General features: G+C 43.8%; 2 protein-coding genes and 1 non-coding gene across 5 annotated transcripts; 1 reads left to right on the top strand and 2 right to left on the bottom strand.

Annotated features, from left to right (window-relative positions):
* The first annotated feature begins 291 nt into the window (after positions 1–291).
* Positions 292–8255, top strand: Dnase1l1 (deoxyribonuclease 1 like 1). Of its 3 annotated transcripts, none has more exons than XM_052170078.1 (8): positions 292–397; positions 4746–5046; positions 5340–5428; positions 5506–5595; positions 7050–7150; positions 7295–7407; positions 7487–7735; positions 7822–8255. In XM_052170078.1, exons 2-8 carry the CDS (start codon positions 4912–4914, stop codon positions 7939–7941), a joined length of 897 nt encoding a protein of 298 aa, XP_052026038.1. In that variant the 5' UTR covers positions 292–397; positions 4746–4911; the 3' UTR covers positions 7942–8255. The 3 variants fall into 3 exon arrangements, with proteins under 3 accessions (XP_052026038.1, XP_052026039.1, XP_052026036.1); XM_052170076.1 differs by lacking the exon at positions 292–397 and adding an exon at positions 628–767; XM_052170079.1 differs by lacking the exons at positions 292–397; positions 5506–5595 and adding an exon at positions 627–767.
* Positions 8256–8340: 85 nt separating this feature from the next.
* Rpl10 (ribosomal protein L10) lies at positions 8341–10517 on the bottom strand. Its single transcript, XM_052170090.1, has 7 exons — positions 10473–10517; positions 10315–10360; positions 9625–9683; positions 9437–9544; positions 9171–9309; positions 8644–8806; positions 8341–8562 (listed from the first exon to the last, which is right to left on the bottom strand). The coding sequence occupies exons 2-7, from the start codon at positions 10335–10337 to the stop codon at positions 8410–8412; spliced, it is 645 nt and encodes a 214-aa protein (XP_052026050.1). The 5' UTR covers positions 10338–10360; positions 10473–10517; the 3' UTR covers positions 8341–8409.
* On the bottom strand, positions 8858–8993 carry LOC127675885 (small nucleolar RNA SNORA70). The gene has a single exon (XR_007975568.1). It is a non-coding gene; the product is annotated as a small nucleolar RNA SNORA70 (small nucleolar RNA).
* Positions 10518–16907: the final 6390 nt, after the last annotated feature.

Genomic DNA, 16907 nt, shown 5'->3' with positions numbered 1-16907 from the left:
GGCATCGGGTGTCCGCGTCTATTATTCAATGCCTTACTACTTTTTATTGTACTATTTCCTCCAGTCATCTGGGAGTCGGGGCATTTGGTTATCTCCATGATAGAGCACTTGCCTAGCATCCATGCGGTAACAGAACTAACAAATTCCTGCTATGAAGCATTTTTCTAAACTGACACTCCATTGTCATCCAGTGGGGACCTGAACGGGCTCAGAAGCCAGTCGCGTTACCTATCCTGTGCAGAAGGTCCTTTGCTTTGGGTTTTCTGAGCAGTCACACTTGCAAACCGTGGTTCGGGACCTGAAGACCCAGAGAAAAGACTGTCTCTGCTCTGCTCTTTGCTGAGGGGAACTGGCCAAAGAATCAGCAAGCCTACCTCACCTTGGTCCCTAGGTCCAGGTAACTGCTCAATGATAGACTGCTGCTTCTTGTCACGGGTGGCAGCAGTCATACTCAGGTCCGCATGTTGCCATTCGCTCAGCAAAAGAAACACCCATCATGGGCCGGGTGATCCAGCAAATAGCCCAGTTCCCAGGCACCGCCTACTGAGCGGAAGGGTGGAGCTCTCAGCCTTGCTTACTAGGACAAGAAAGTTGGTTGCGGGCCCGCCCCTTTGGGTGTGTCTGGAAATTAGCTTCCTCTTCCCATCACCACCATCCACTCAATCACACGTCCTTACCCTCCTTGGCTGGCGCTGTGATTCTATGGAGTGGAGTTTTATTCGGTTCAAGGCTGAGGCAGGCGTGGGGCCAACTTGGTCAGTGTGGAGGTATGAGAATCCTGCGGGTAGGGAAAGGGAGAAGGTTCTCTCTACTTGGGGAAGGACTTCAGAAGGAAAGGAAATTTCTAGCTAAGACTGGCTTTGGAAGGCTGGGATGGGCATTGAGCTGAGCCCAGACACAGTTATTCTTTCTGGTTCATTCTCAGAGTCCTAGTGGTCTCAGTCTCCAAATAGAGCTTGAACAGTACAGAGCTGTACACGTATTCCAAAACAAACACCAGTGCAAGGAGACCAAAATAAGTATGAGTGACAGAGCAGGTGGCCAGAGAGAAACAAATATCAAGGCCAGCTAAGAAGATACTGTGACAGAAACACTAAGATATGCAGAACCAGGAAGACAGAATAACCCAGCCAGATAGGAAGAAACTAACAGGAGAAAGGGACAGCGTGACTAAGAAAAGCAAGCAGACAGAAGCAGAGGGTTCCAGGCTTCAAGAATGTGACATGTACAGGGGGCACGGTAAAGAACTGAACTTGAAAGATATTCTAAGACAGAGGTGAGTCTGAGACAAAGATAAACCTGAGACATGCTCTGAGGGGCCCTAGGGCACCCAGGAAAGTTGAAGCCAGCCTGGGACTACATAGTGAGTGCATATATATATATATATAAAACAAGCAAATGAAAAAGAAAGAAAAGGGAGAAAAGAAGGCACATAAGATGTGACATATAGAGAGAGATGGGCTGGTGTAATGGCTCAGCAGATTAGGACATTTGCTACCAAACATGTTGGCCTGAGTTTGATCCTTCTTGGTGGAAGGAAAACAATACTCCATTTAGATCCATGCACACATGCATACATACACAAGCACATACAAAGAAATGTGAAACAAGAGAAAGATTAAGAAAAAAAGAAATGCCTGAAGAGGTTTATGTTTTAGTTTCTAATATGGATAGGACAAACTGGACCTTCCTGAATCTGTAACTGTCTATGCCCTAGCTAGGAATAGGACCTATGTGGAAAATGATACACAGAAGTTTGTTTGTTTGAGGCAGAGTTTCTCTGTGTAGTCCTGGCTGTCCTAGAACTTACTCTGTAGACCAGCTGGCCTGGAACTCAGATATCCGCCTGCTTTTGTCTCTAAAGCACTGGGCATGCGCCACCACCTAGCAGTAATTATTCAGTTAACTTAAAAGAATAAGGGTTTGACCTCATTCACATTGTTAGTGGAAATGTAAAATGGCACAGCAGCTATGGAAAAGTTTGGTGTACCTTTTTTTATAGAATTTTCAGGAAATTTGAGGTGCTCAAATTTTTCAAAATTGCTAAGCTGGAGTGTGATTCAGTTGGTACAGTGCTTGCCCAATTATGAGGCTTACATATTATAGCCCTTCCTACATAGCCAACATATGAGGCCCTGGGTTTCATCTCCAGCACTGCATAAACCAGGCTTGGTGGTATACACCTGTAATTCCAGTTTGGATGAGGTAGAAGCAGGAGTATCAGAAGTTCAAGGTCAGTTTGCCACCAAAAAAAAAAAATCACTACAGGGTTAGGGTGATAGCTTAGTGGTAGAGCACATCCACATCATTAGCATATATAAGACCCTATCTTCAATCCCCAGTACCACACATTAAAAAAACAAGTATAAGAATTCAAGTAGTAGCCGAGCGGTGGTGGCACACGCCTTTAATCCCAGCACTTGGAAGGCAGAGGCAGGTGGATTTCTGAGTTCGAGGCCACCCTGGTCTACAGAGTGAGTTCCAGGACAGTCAGAGCTACACAGAGAAACCCTGTCTTGAAAACAAAACAAAACAAAAAAAGAATTCAAGTAGTAGATATACCCCAATGCTGATGGACAAAGTGTTTCTGAGTGTAGACTAGAATATTATTCATCTTTAAAAAGGAAGTGGGCAGCTAGGCATGGTGGTACATGCCTTTTATCCCAGCACTTAGGAGACAGAGGCACATGGGTCTCTGAATTCAAGGCCAGCATGGTCTATAGAGTGAGTTTCAGGAGAGCCGAGGAAACTCTGTCTTGAAAAACCAAAAAAAAAAAAAAAAAAAAAAAAAAGGAAGGAGAGAGGCTGGAGAGGTTGTTCTTCCAGAGGATCTGAGTTTGGTTCCTAGTGCCTACATTGGGTTGCTCACAACTTCCTATAACTGCAGCTTAAGAGGGATCTGATGTGTCTAGTCTTTGAGGCTACCTTCACTCATATGAACATACCCACATACAAACACATATACATAATTTAATGTATATGTCAGTGGCCCTGCATGGCTTTCTTATGCATCTGCATTTGCATATGCCTCCACATACATACACATATGTATTTATTTTATTAAAAATAAAACCTAAGAAAGATTTAGGCTTTAAAAAAAAAAAAGTTGGCTACACAGAAAAACCCTGTCTCAAACAAAACAAAACAAAACAAAAAAAGGAGATAATTTTGACATGTTATACAATAAGAATAAACCATGAGGACATAATATTCAATAATAAAACAGTCACAGAAAGACAACTGTGTTGTTCACAAAAGTAGAAAAATGCAGAAGCAGCGGTACAATGGTGCTTGTAAGGTTTTTTTTTTTCTGAGTATCACAAAAAATTAATTAGCAAAAAGTTTCATATAACAATGTGTATAACCTGGCTTTTTCTGGACTCTTCTGCTAAAGAGCTATTGTTTTGATGCTTTCCAAGGCTTCTAATATGATGATGCTATTTCCTTGTATGACCACCATCTAATGTTGGTTCTACTCACTAATTGCCATCTTCACATATTTAATCAGTCACAAGATTCATAAAGGGATCAAAGCCCTGCAGTATTCCTTGTATATATCTGCCTCCAAATTAAACGTCAATGATAACTTCTTTTCCATAAATGTCTTCCAATTCCAGAGAGTGGGCTTTGTGCATGGTAACTGTGCTTGTGTTTTGAAGCAGGGTATCACTATATAACTGAAGAATACCTCAAGCTTGTGATCTTCTTGTCTTCACCTCCCAGATGCTGGAATTATAGAAATATGCCACCACACCTAGTCTTGTTTTTGGTTTTTGAAAGACAGTCTCAGGACAGGGAAGTAGCTAGTGGCAGAGTGCTTCTCTATCATACCTAGAAATATAAAAACTATGAGTTTAAGCCTCAGTGGTGAAAAGGAGAAAGGGAGGGAGAGAGAAAGGAGAGAGAGAGGGGGAGGGAGATTGAGATTGGTTCTCTGGATTTGATGACATATATCTATAATCCCAGTACTTGGATGGTGGAAGGAATCTCAAGAGTTCCTGAGGTCATTCCTAAGCTACATAAACAAGTTTGAGACCAGACCAGGATACACCAGTCTCTGTCTCAAAAGGGGAAGTGTAAGTAAAACACACAGAAAAGAATGAGTCATCCAGGCATGATGATTATGAACTCGTAATCCTAGTACTCAGGAGGCCAACAGGAGAATTGCTCCAAGTTTGGGACCTGTGCTGTGCTACAATGCAAGATTGTCTTAAAAAAACACACACACACACACACACAGAGGGCCTGGGAGAAGTCAGTAAAGCATGCACATAAAAACCAGGCATGATAAAATGTTCTTGTAAATTCAGCAGTAGGGAGGCAAAGAAAATTGGATCCCTAGGGCTCAATAGCTAGCCAAATTTCATGAGTTCCAATGAAGTGAGTCCAACCAGGGTGGATGGTTCCTGAGGTTGACCTCTGATCTCCAAATGTGCACACACATAAATGCATATGCACCCATGTACTTATACATATGCACAATGCATAGATACATATACACATTGAAAAAATAGACTGAAAAAAATAGGCTGAAAGGTAAAAACATAGATTTTGTTGCTGGGGCTGACCCTGTGTGAACTCCTGGCCTTAACCTTAGGAAAGAAGTTATGCTCACTGAGTACACAATTTCACCTGGGGAAGAAGAAAAAGCTCTGCAGATTTAGACTGGTAACAGTTGTGCTTCTGGCTATTGAGTTCTTAAAAGTCTGAGATGGTTTTATGCCACACCACATGTATTTTATTAGGTGGTCAAGCTCTGTGTGCAAAAGTTGAAATACGTTCCAGGAAGAGAGTCAAGAAATGCTCAGGGCCAACAGCAGGAAGAATACCAATTAGCTGAGATCAGCTGCTGTGCCTACGCCCTCTGGACAGCCTGGATTCCTTTGGAGGGTTCCTGATGCACACATAGCAATGTGTGGCCTTGTGGCTCCCCTGCTCATTCTCCTGGTTGGTGGGACTGAAGCCTTTCGTATCTGTGCCTTCAATGCCCACAGACTGACACTGGCCAAGGTAACCAAGGACTCAGTGATGGATACCTTAGTTCAGGTAAGTTCATTATGGCAGAAATTTGTGTCCATAAGGACCTTGACCAAAAGCTCCCTGCCCTGCCTAACCATAAAAGGAGGGGACATCTGGAAATGTGAAAAGTCTTTCAACCATCATTTAATTGCCAACTTCCTCTTCTAAAAATTGGTAAGGTATAGTGGAATGATGTTTGCTTTCCTGAGTTTCTTTTTGTCTTACTGCTGTGTGCAGCCACTATGGTACCAGTCTTTACATTTAACAACTCCTCCATGGTGACAGCTCTGAATTGAGCTGGTATCCCTCATTCCCTGCAGATCCTAGCCCGATGTGATATCATGGTGCTTCAGGAGGTAGTAGATTCTTCCCAGAATACTGTCCCCTTTCTGCTTCAGAAACTTAAAAGGTAAAGAAGGACCCTTTCAATTTAATCTGCATTCTACCTAGAGCCTCAAGAGTCCTAACTCTGGTTTTGTTTCCTAGTATATTTGACAGTTCCAGGAGTTACACTTTCCTAAACAGTTCATTGTTGGGGCGCAGCACATACAAGGAAAAGTATGTGTATATCTACAGGTGAGCACAGGTATATATGAATTGCTGGAGCCCATGAGTTCAAGACCAGTTGGGGTATAATGAAAATGGATCTAAAAAAATCTCATAAAAGTTCTCTGAAGAGATGGTTCAGTGTTTAAGAGCACTTAAACTCTGAACCAGAGGACTAAGATTTTATTCCCAGAACCCACACAAGTGCACACAACCATCATTAATTCCAGTTCCAGGAGATCTGACACCCTCTTGTGACCTCTATAGACTCATGGTGCACAGACATACATGCAGGCAAAACACTAATGCAAATAAAATAAAAATAAATCTCTAAACCAACAAGAAGTGGTGGCATACACCTTTAATCCCAACACTCAAGAGGCATGGCGAGGCAGATCTTTCTCCAGCCTCATCTACAAATCAAATTCCAGGACAGCCAGGGTTCTCTTATGCAGAGAAACACTGCTCAAAAATAGAACAGAACAAAACACAAGACATAGCCACAGAATCAACTAAGCAGGGCTCATAGAGAATCACATAGACTGAAGTGATAATCATAGACCCTGTAAGGGTCTGAGCTATGGTCTCTGAATTTACCTCATGGTTGTGTAACTGTGGGACTTCTAATTCCTTTTGCCCCTTTCCTACAACTGGGTTGCCTAGTCAGCCTTGATATGAGGGTTTATGCCTAGTTGTAAATTGTTATACCATGTTTGCTTGATATTCCTGGGAGACCTGTTCTTTTTGTTGTTTTTGAAGGGAAATGGAGGAGGAGTGGATCTGGAGGAGAGAAGTGGAGGGGGATGTTGGAATGTAATGTATGAGAGAATAATAAAATAAAGATCTTAAATTAAAAAACAACAATGAAAACAGTTCCAGGGAGCTGGAGGCATAACTCAGTGGCAGGGTGCAAATTTATCCCCAGGGATAAATGAAAATTTTCAAGCCAGGAATGGTATCCCATGCCTTTAATCCCAGCACTCAGAGGCAGAGACATGGATCTCTCTGAGCTTGAAGTCAGCATAGTTTACAGAGTGAGTTCCAGGACAACCAGGGCTACACAAAAAGAAACCCTATCAGAGAGAGAGGGGGGAGGGAAGGGGAGGAGAGGAGAGGAGAGAGTGTATGTTCCAGGACAGCCAGGGCTACAGAATAGAACTTTTCTAAAGAATAGAATAGAAAGCCGGGCAGTGGTGGTGCACGCCTTTAATCCCAGCACTTGGGAGGCAGAGTCAGGTTGATCTGTGAGTTCGAGGCCAGCCTGGTCTACAGAGTGAGTTCTAGGACAGCCAGGGCTATACAGAGAAACCCTGTGTCAAAAACAAAAAAAAAAACAAACAAAAAATAGAATAAGAAAAACCGTAAGTTCTAGAAAAAATAAAAATGGCTGTACCCACATGAAAGTGGCAGAACAAGGAGCCAGGAGTGCCTGCTCTTTTTATATAAAATGCGGGCCACTACTTCCTACCTCTTGATCTTCCCAGGTCTGACAAGACAAAGATCCTAAATTTCTACCAGTACAACGACACAGATGACATTTTTGCCCGAGAACCATTTGTGGCCCAGTTTACTCTCCCTAGCAAAGGTAAGAGAAGAAATCTGGGCCTGGTACAAGAAAATGGGAGGGGGATGTGGTTGGTTCTCCTGTGGATTGGTTTCTGGGGGAAGCAGAGGTAGGTATGTAGAAGGGCTGGCAGTTGTGACAGCCTCAGCTTCCTGGGCCTTGCAGTTCTTCCAAGTGTGGTGCTGGTTCCTCTCCACACCACTCCCAAGGATGTAGAGAAGGAGCTGAATGCCCTATATCATGTGTTTCTGGATGTCTCCCAGCGCTGGCAGAATGAGGTAGGGGTGATAGCTTTCATGGGAGAGGGGATGGTGGGACTGCTCTTTGACAAGACTCAAAGGCTTCTCTCATCTTTAGAATGTGATTCTGCTTGGAGACTTCAATGCAGACTGTGCATCACTGAGTAAAAAACGTCTGAACAGCCTGCTACTCCGGACTAATGCAGGCTTCCACTGGGTGATTCCTGATGGGGAGGACACTACAGTGCGGGCCAGTACTAACTGTACTTACGACCGAATTGTGATGCATGGGCAGGGTTGCCAGAGGCTGCTGAAGGCTGCAGCTACCTTTGACTTCCCCAAGAGGTTTCAGCTGACTGAAGAAGAGGTAGAGAAGCTGGGTTGGCACAATAGCTGAGGGCAGAATTGTATAAGTGAGCCACAGGGTACTGACACATTTTGTTCTCTCCTCAGGCCCTCCGCATCAGTGACCATTATCCTGTGGAAGTGGAACTGAGCCAGGCCACTCAGGGTATCCCACCCCAGTGTTTGGCCATTTTACTGCTGTCACTTCTGCAGTCTCAGCTGGACTAGATAGCCATTGACTTGACTAGGACACTGGTCTCCTGAAAAAAGTCAACAGCTTTTTATTTAGGGTTTCTGCTGCTTGCTAGTCTGAGAAAGCCAGCGCTGGGAGCATAATTTAGCGGAGTACCCTAGGCTTGAATCTTATTGGGTAGACAGGACTTCACCAGAAGTAGTTAGGAACAAAGACAAAGGAGAAGGAGTAGGAATGAATGAGTTCATCCTGGAAAAAAAAAAACTTGCTTCTCCATACACTATACTTCATGGCTCTGCCAATGATAACAGATTTAAAATATTCAATAAAATCACCAATTTTAACCTTTTGTATGTACATGTAATTCACTGTTGTCCCAAATGACCAGACTTAAAAACTTCATAATATTTAAGAGTCAAACAAATACATAAGCGGACTTGATGCAAGATTTATTATTGAACATGATTTTGTAGGTAGGGTATAAGAGAGCACCATGGAAGCCTTCAGGAATGCAGGGCTCTCCACTTGTCCAGAGGACCACGATTGGGGATATATTTGACACCACAGCCATCAGGAATGAGGCGCTTCTCAGCAACCATGTCTTCAAACTCATCTGCATTAAACTTGGTGAAGCCCCACTTCTTTGAGATGTGGATCTAGAGAAGGAAATAGATAACAAAACTCAGCCAAGTAGGATCAGAGCAAGAAAACAGAAGAACTTAAATACCACCACCTACCTTCTGGCGGCCAGGGAACTTGAACTTGGCTCTGCGCAGAGCCTCAATCACATGTTCCTTATTCTGCAACTTGGTGCGGATAGACATGATGACCTGGCCAATGTGAACCCTGGCCACTGTGCCCTGGGGCTTCCCAAAAGCACCACGCATACCTGTCTGGAGCCTAGATCAGGGACAACATTGTGATCAGAGACTTGATTATCAACTGCCAGAAAATTGTCTCCAAGGTCCCTTGAGGCAACCCATATAGACAATAGGCTACATACACTACCAAGGAAGCTGCTGTTTGCAACCATTGCACACCAAAGTCCCCATGGGGAAAGGGACTCGGCCGGCTTAATTAGCTGCACAAGAAAAAAAACCCCGGAAGAAAACACTGCTGGACAATGGTAGTTCTTAACCACTTGGGAGAGGCAAAGGCAGGCAGATCTCAGAGATCAAGATGAGCTTGATCTACACTTGAGTTTCCAGGACAGCCAGGGCTACATAGAGAAACTACCTCAAAACCAAATTAAATACCAGCTTACCTGTCAGCCCCAGCACAGGACAACATCTTGTTGATACGGATGACATGGAAAGGGTGGAGCCTCACTCGGATATGAAAGCCATCCTTGCCACAACTCTTTACCATATATTTGTTAGCACAAATACGGGCAGCCTCCAGTGCTGAATAGGGAAATAACAGCAGTGAAACAGTGCAAGAGACAGGACGGGGGAGTCATGGAATAAATTATAATATATGACCATGTAAAGAATACACAGGAACATCAATTAACAAAAGGGTTTGTCTCACCTTCAGAAGAGAGCTGTTCATATTCATCTGACACCATGTGGCCACAAAGTGGGAATTCGTCAACTTTCGCTTTCTTCCGTCCCAAGTCAAAGATGCGGATCTTAGCATCTGAAAACCACGTGGTATAAGTGCCCAAAAAGTGGGAACTGGACTGACACTGAACCTGTTTGCAGTTTGTCATTACTTACCAGGGACACCACGGCAGAAACGAGACTTTGGGTATGGCTTGTTCTTACAATACCGGTAACTACAGGAAGAAGGAAATTCAGGTGTTACTAAAGGTAACAAGACTAGACCAGCTCTGAATTCAGTCTCCACGAAAGGTAACTGATTCTAAGGCAACTTGTTACAGATTACACAGAATTATAAAACAGAAAAAAAATCAAGCACCAGTATCACCCTCTTTCCAGAGTAGGATAAAATACCAATTTTCATAGCATGTGACAGAAGACCCGCCTTAGCCACGTGAATAGAATATGGCGCCCTCTTCAGGACACGCGGTTAGGCGGCGCCTATAGACTGGTCAGCCCTTGGTGTCCGGTTAAAACCACAAAGCTCAAGGCCCAGAAATAAAGATGGACACGAGAGTCATCAAGACGGCATGGTAGGCTTTGTGAAAAAAATCATTTGCAAGGCAGAGAATTGGATGCATATGCACATGTTTCTAGTTCTACCCAAGCGCTTTAGTCTTGAGCCACCCACAGCCTGAACAAGACAAAGCTCCCAGTAAAGTATTAAAGAAAAGCCGGGATCAATCTTTACTTCAGGGTCGCTGAGTGGAGTAGAGTCCACCCACAAGGAAAAAAAATGTCTTTCTAAAGAAATGCAATTTTCCCCCCGTTTTCACAGTAGGAAAATTGTATGAGTTCAACACTCACCACCGGGCGGGGCGGCGGCCCATGATGACAATAGGATCGTCGGTGGCTGTAATAAATGAAACAGTCAAAGTAAGAATACAGATACAGAATAAGTGTAAAAGCCCCAAAGAGAAATTATGAGACGACCGTAAAAGACCAAAAGACCTGAACACACTCACCGCGCCAGAGGGAAAGAGACGCTCCCACGCCTGCGCATGCTTTATATAGGCGGCCTATCTTCCAGTATAAAAACCATAGAGTTACAGTCTGGGAGTGGTGTTGACGCTCTATCAGACGCTAAGATCATAGATGCAGCACTGCTCTGCGCATGTGTACCAGGCGGGACCATAACAGGCACAGAGCTTATTGGTGACTGGATACCGGAATAGGGAGCCGCGTGCTGGCGAATGGGGTTTCGACACATAGGCAAGAGAAAACAGTTTCCGCTTGGCCATATTGGGCGGAGAGCCATTGACAGGTTTTGCTATGACGAATGACCGCCAATACTCTAAGACTTGAAAAGACGAGTCTTAGTGAGACTAGAGGGTCACGGAGGTGTTCCCTTGCTTACAGGGCTCTACAGTACTGGCTCAGGCTTTCCTCAAGGCTACAGGAAATGGCGCGAAAGCTCCATGGTAGAGTCTCGGGAGTTCCTTTGTCACCTGGGAGGTGGGAGGTTGGAGACCCACCCACAAAGCTCACATCTAAGAGCCAACAAAGAGCACCTTGATAGGCGCTAAGTTGCTTTCAGGAGACCAATTAAAATCTTCCTTAGGCCATCACGGCAGTCCTCGCTAGTTGGGCCCGCCCTACTCTAATTCTCGGAAAAGACGTGTTCTTAGTGAGGTTGGAGACTGGGCAAAGACTATGGCGACACCACTACTTCCTGCTTACCAGAGGAGGGTCACAATGCCTTGGGCCACGCCCTAGTAGGAGAGTTGGAGTTCCGTTGCTCCAGATTCCAAAAGAAAAACAGGGTGTAGCACACCTCTGCTTTTCACTTACAATAATTCAAAATTTACATCTGGGTGTGTCTAGGAGGATTGGCAGCTAACCACGAACTACTCTCCCATATAAGGTTACAATCTATGGAGACACCAGAACCGGAACATTGTTCTGATATAGGAGCACGTGACTGAGCATCATCAGTCAGACTCTTTGAATTTCTGGCTATAGTGTTACTTTAGGGACACATGATGGGGGCAGCACTGTAGAGAAATCCATTAGCTTTTCTATAAGTATAGGGACCAAGAGCCTTCCCTCCCTACAGTTCCCATTGTACAGCTAGCTCCCTGGGTACACGGACCCAGCTTGTTCCAACACGTTATGATTCCCAGCCACAACCGAGAGCTACTAGTGACTCTGAACTTTTAGGGAGTGGTGTCACAGCTGCCCCTTAGGTCTTGGAAAGTGGGTTCTGAAGCCCCACAGAGCCTTCATAAGCCTTGCGGCACAACACTTAGCTCATGTCCAGGCATTCATGTGCCTTTCTTAGGTACCAGAATCCTTAGGATTCAATGGAACATGGAGCTGTAACCTCAGAGCTCATAAAAGCCCTGGAGGTTGAAGACCAAGCCAAAATGAGAAGCCTGGTGCATCTGAGAAGAACCCAGGCTGGTTTCTAGGGAGCCCTAGAGAAAAAAGGCTCAGGAACCCCAGGAGCCCTTTTATTAATTTTTATGTGCATTGTTTGCCTTCATATACATATGTATACCATGTACATGCCTGGTTCTTGGGGAGGCCAGGAGAAGTTATCAGATTCCCCAGAACTAGAGTTTCAGATGGTTATAAGCAACCATGTAGGTGCTGTGGCCTGAACCTAGATCCTTTAGAACAGTCAATGCTCTTAACCACAGAGCCATATCTTCAGCCCCCGGGGACTATTTGGTCCTTGGTGATGAATGAAAAGGGAGCTCTTGAGGGAATAAATAAATGAAAATTGGGGAAGACTGGCATATTAAGTTCATTGTTTCCTAACTCCATGCCAGAAAGCATAAAATTGCCACATACACACATACACAGCTGTTATATTCTACCTACCTGCAACAGATCTGGGACCTGAGGTAAAGGTGGAGCCCTTTTGTTCCAAAGCCTGATAGCAATCCCTACCTATTTTTGGTCCCTAGATCCTGTGTTGTCACTTCTCCCCTCACCACCTACTGCCTCATAGCTTTGGGAGGTCAACCTTGATACTACCACAGGCCCCAGTGAAAGTGTTATGCCCCATCTGCTTCTGCCTGGTCTTCATCAGATGCAGTCCAATAGGCATCCCAAACATTAAGTCTCTCCTCAGTGTACTGTGTAAGCAGTTGCTGAAGCAGGAGGCTGACACCACGTCCTCAGGTGCTGTTGGGAAGCTGCCTGCTTATTCTGGCATCCCTTCTATAGAATCATTGACAGAACTTGTATAGCCGGGCGGTGGTGGCGCACGCCTGTAATCCCAGCACTCTGGGAGGCAGAGGCAGAGGCAGGCGGATTTCTGAGTTTGAGGCCAGCCTGGTCTACAGAGTGAGCTCCAGGAGAGCCAGGGCTACACAGAGAAACCCTGTCTCAAAAAAAAAAAAAAAAAAAAAAAAAAAAAGAACTTAAAAGAACTTGTATATCCCTAGGATTGACTTATAAGGAAATAGCATGCTTACCACCTATACTGGCTGGTTTTGTGTGTCAACTTGACACAGGCTGGAGTTATTACAGAGAAAGAAGCTTCAGTTGGGGAAGTGCCTCCATGAGATCCAACTGTGAGGCATTTTCTCAATTAGTGATCAAGGGGGGAGGGCTTCTTGTGGGTGGTGCCATCCCTGGGCTGGTAGTCCTGGGTTCTATAAGAAAGCAGGCTGAGCAAGCCAGGGGAAGCAAGCCAGTAAGTAACATCCCTCCATGGCCTCTACATCAGCTCCTGCTTCTTGACCTGCTTGAGTTCCAGTCCTGACTTCCTTTGGTGATCAACAGAAATGTGGAAGTGTAAGCTGAATAAACCCTTTCCTTCCCAACTTGCTTCTTGGTCATGATGTTTGTGCAGGAATAGAAACCCTGACTAAGACAAATTGGTACCAGTATAGTGGGGGAATTCCTGTGACAACCTGACTATGTTTTGAGGAGGACTGTGGAAGGACTTTGGAATTTTGATTTAGAAGAGCCATTAGGATGTCAAGAGCTCTAGGAATGTTCTGTAGGAGCGTGGAAGATAAATGTTGAGAACAGTGCAGAAAATGGAGGCCTGGCTTGTGAAATTTCAGAGAGAAGATTAAAGAATCAGCTGTGATTAACAAGATACCAAAACCACTAAAGCAAAACTTTTGCATTACTGGGACTATTGATGCTGGTTAGCTGGGGCTAAGAAATTAGTGGTGATTAAGAAGAGACCAGGATCACTGAGGTGAAATCTAGGACGTGTTTTCTAGGAACACACAGAAGCTGTGTTCCAGAGATAGCCAAGGTTGTACCTTGTGCTGTGGCTGGACTTGGTAATGTGTAAGAGTCACCCAGGTGTTAACTGGTTTTGAAGGCATGAAGGGGTCATAAAGAGCAGCTGAGGTTCGGCACTGTGAGAGGCCATTGGTGAAGGTGTAGCCTCAGTTGGAATTGATGGCCCAGGACTGAAGGGGTCATGCAAAGGAGTTGAGGCTTGGCTTCATGAAGAGAGCCTATGAGAGGCTATTGGAGAAGCCTAATTACAGTAAAAGATAGCAGTGTTTTGGAGATGCCAGTGCCATGAGATGACCACCAAGAACAGCAGCAGCAGTGGAGTACAGGCAGCTGGAGCTCAGAAGACAAAGGTGTGTGTACCTTCATACCATCATGACTAGTTGGTGCATGTTTTTCTGCATAATTTCTTTCTTCCTAAAAACAGCACTGGTTCTCTAAATCATTTCTTTTTCTTAGACTGTCTCCTGAGTCACAGAATCACAGGCTGGTCTAGAACCCACTAATATATGAGAATGACCTTGTACTTCCAATTCTACTGTATTCATCTCTGGAGTGCTATAATTATCCCGTGAACCACTACACCCAGCTTATGTAGTATTGGGGATCCAACCAAGAACATCATGCATACTATGCAAGTACTCTACCAACTATATTCCCATAATTCATTACACACACACACACACACACACACACACACACACACACACACACACACACACGGCTGAGGACCAAACTCAGGGCCTTGTGCTAGACAAGTGCTCTACTACTGAGCTAAATCCCCAAGTCCATATTTACTTATTTTAAAAATTTATGGGGGCTGGAGTGATGATTAAGAGCACTGGCTCTCAGAGGTCCTGAGTTCAATTCCCAGCACCAACATGGTAGTTCTGATGCCCACTTTTGACATGCAGATGTATATGCAGACAGGGTACTCATACATAATCACATTTTAAAAAACAGGGTTTCCCTATGTAGCTCTCTGGCTGTGCTGGAACTCACTCTGTAGACCATGCTGAACTCACGGAGATCTGCCTGCTTCTGCTTTCCATGTGCTGGGATTAAAGGTGTGTGCCGTCACTCTCATTTTTTAAAAACATTTTAAAGTTTTTTTTTGTGTTTTGTCTGCATGAATATATGTGTACTGGGTGTGTGCCTGGTACACAAGGAGGCAAGAAGAGGATGTCCACTTCCCTGAGATTAAAGATGTATACCACTCTACCCATTATTTTTTAGGCTGAGTCTTGCTTTGTAACTCTAGCTGGCCTGGAGCTCATATTGCCTAGACTAACCTTGCACTCTTAACAGTCTCCCTACCTCAGCTTCTCTCATGCTGGGATTACACCTGTGTATTACCAGCCTGTTTCCTTTCCTTTTTATTTCAAATATATAAAGCAATGTTATTAAGTGGGGGTGGTTCTTATCTATAATCCCAGTACTTGGGAGGCTGAGGTAATCAAATAGTCTCCAGTTCTAGGCTAGTTTAGGCTACATACCAAGACCTTATTTTAAATAAGTTTTTTCTTTTTGAGACAGGCTTCTTTGTGTAACTGTGAGTATCCTGGAACTTACTATGTAGATTAGGCTGGCCTCAAACACATAGATTCTCCTGCCTCTGCCTCCCAAGTGCTGGGATTAAAGGCATACACCACCACTGCCAGGCCTATATTATTTTCACATGACCAAAATGTATATGTACATCACATGGATACAGATAATTATGAAGGCCAAAAGAGGTTGTCAGACCATTTGGTACCGGAGCTGTAAGACATGAATGCTGGAAACTGAAGCTATCTGAAGATTAGCTTAACCACTGAGTCATTTCTCCAGACCCCATATATGATTTTTTTGAGGCAGGGTTTTACTGTGTAACTGATGCTAGCCTTGAATTCAGAGATTCACCTACCCCTGTCTTTCCACTTCTGGAATTAAAAGTATGTGCTACCACACTTGGCCCTATGGTCACGTTAAAAGTAACAGGAGGCAAAGAAAGGCAAATCTCTGAGTTTGTGGCCAGCCATGTCTACAGAGTAGGTTCCAGAACAGCCAGGGTTATGCAGAGAAACCCTGACTCAACATAGATTTAAAAATATATTATTTGTTATGACTTTCATGTGGAAGTCAGAGGACAATTTACAGTGGTTGATTCTCATTATTAGGGTTGGTGGCAATTTTCCTTACATATTTAGCCATCATCATGTATTTTTTTAATTAAAAACTTATGGCTAGGAATGGTTTGACTTCATGTCTATATGTGTGCATGCTGGGTAGTAAAAGAAGCCAGAAGAGAGCATTGGATCTCTGGAACTAGAGTCAGAGTCAGTTATGAGCCACCATGTGGATCCTGGAAATATGAACCTGGATCCTCTACAAGAGAGAGAATCACCCCTCTCTAAACTTTCTGATGTTATTCAATCACAAGTGGTCAGCCCTAACCACAGGAACATACACACCTCTAAATGGACTCAAGGGGAGTTACGAGGGAAGAATATGATAATATATTCTATAAAATTTACAAAAATTCTCAATAAAAATATTTTTCTAATCCTGGCAATGGTTGTGCACACATTTAATTCCAGCATTATGGATCTCTGAGTTTGGAGTTCAAGGCCAACCTGATCTACATCTTCAATTCCAGGACAGTCACTGCTACCTAAGAAAAACTCTGTCTGGAAAAACACTTAAAAAACTGTTAAGAGAGATAATAGGATAAATTAACTTTTAAAAACATGCAACTTTATTTTGGATTTCTGGTTGTTTTTGAGATTTATTTTGAGATTAAATTTTTTTATATGTACAGCTATTTCACTTTCATATAGGTTTATCATATCTAACATGCATGTCTAGTATACACAGTATTCAGGAGAGAGCATTAGCTCCCCTGGGAGTAGAGCTGCAGACTATTTATGAACCACCATGTAAATGTTGGGAACTAAACCTAGGTCCTCTAAGGAGCAACAAGTATTCTTAACCACTGAGTCATCTCTGCAGCCCAGAACATAATTTTTTAAATTTTCATTTTGAGACACTGTCCTGGAACTCCAATCTGTAGATCAGGGTACCCTTAAATTCAAAGAGATCCATTTCTGCCTCCTAAGTACAGGGATTAAAGGTGTGTAGCACCATGCCTAAATAAAATCTTTAATATTATGCAATATGTACTCAGGACAGAAAACTATTGGGATAATCAC

This window comes from Apodemus sylvaticus, chromosome X (assembly GCF_947179515.1).
Source record: "Apodemus sylvaticus chromosome X, mApoSyl1.1, whole genome shotgun sequence".
Taxonomy (NCBI): Eukaryota; Metazoa; Chordata; class Mammalia; order Rodentia; family Muridae; genus Apodemus; species Apodemus sylvaticus.
This window is presented reverse-complemented; position numbering and strand designations above follow the sequence as displayed.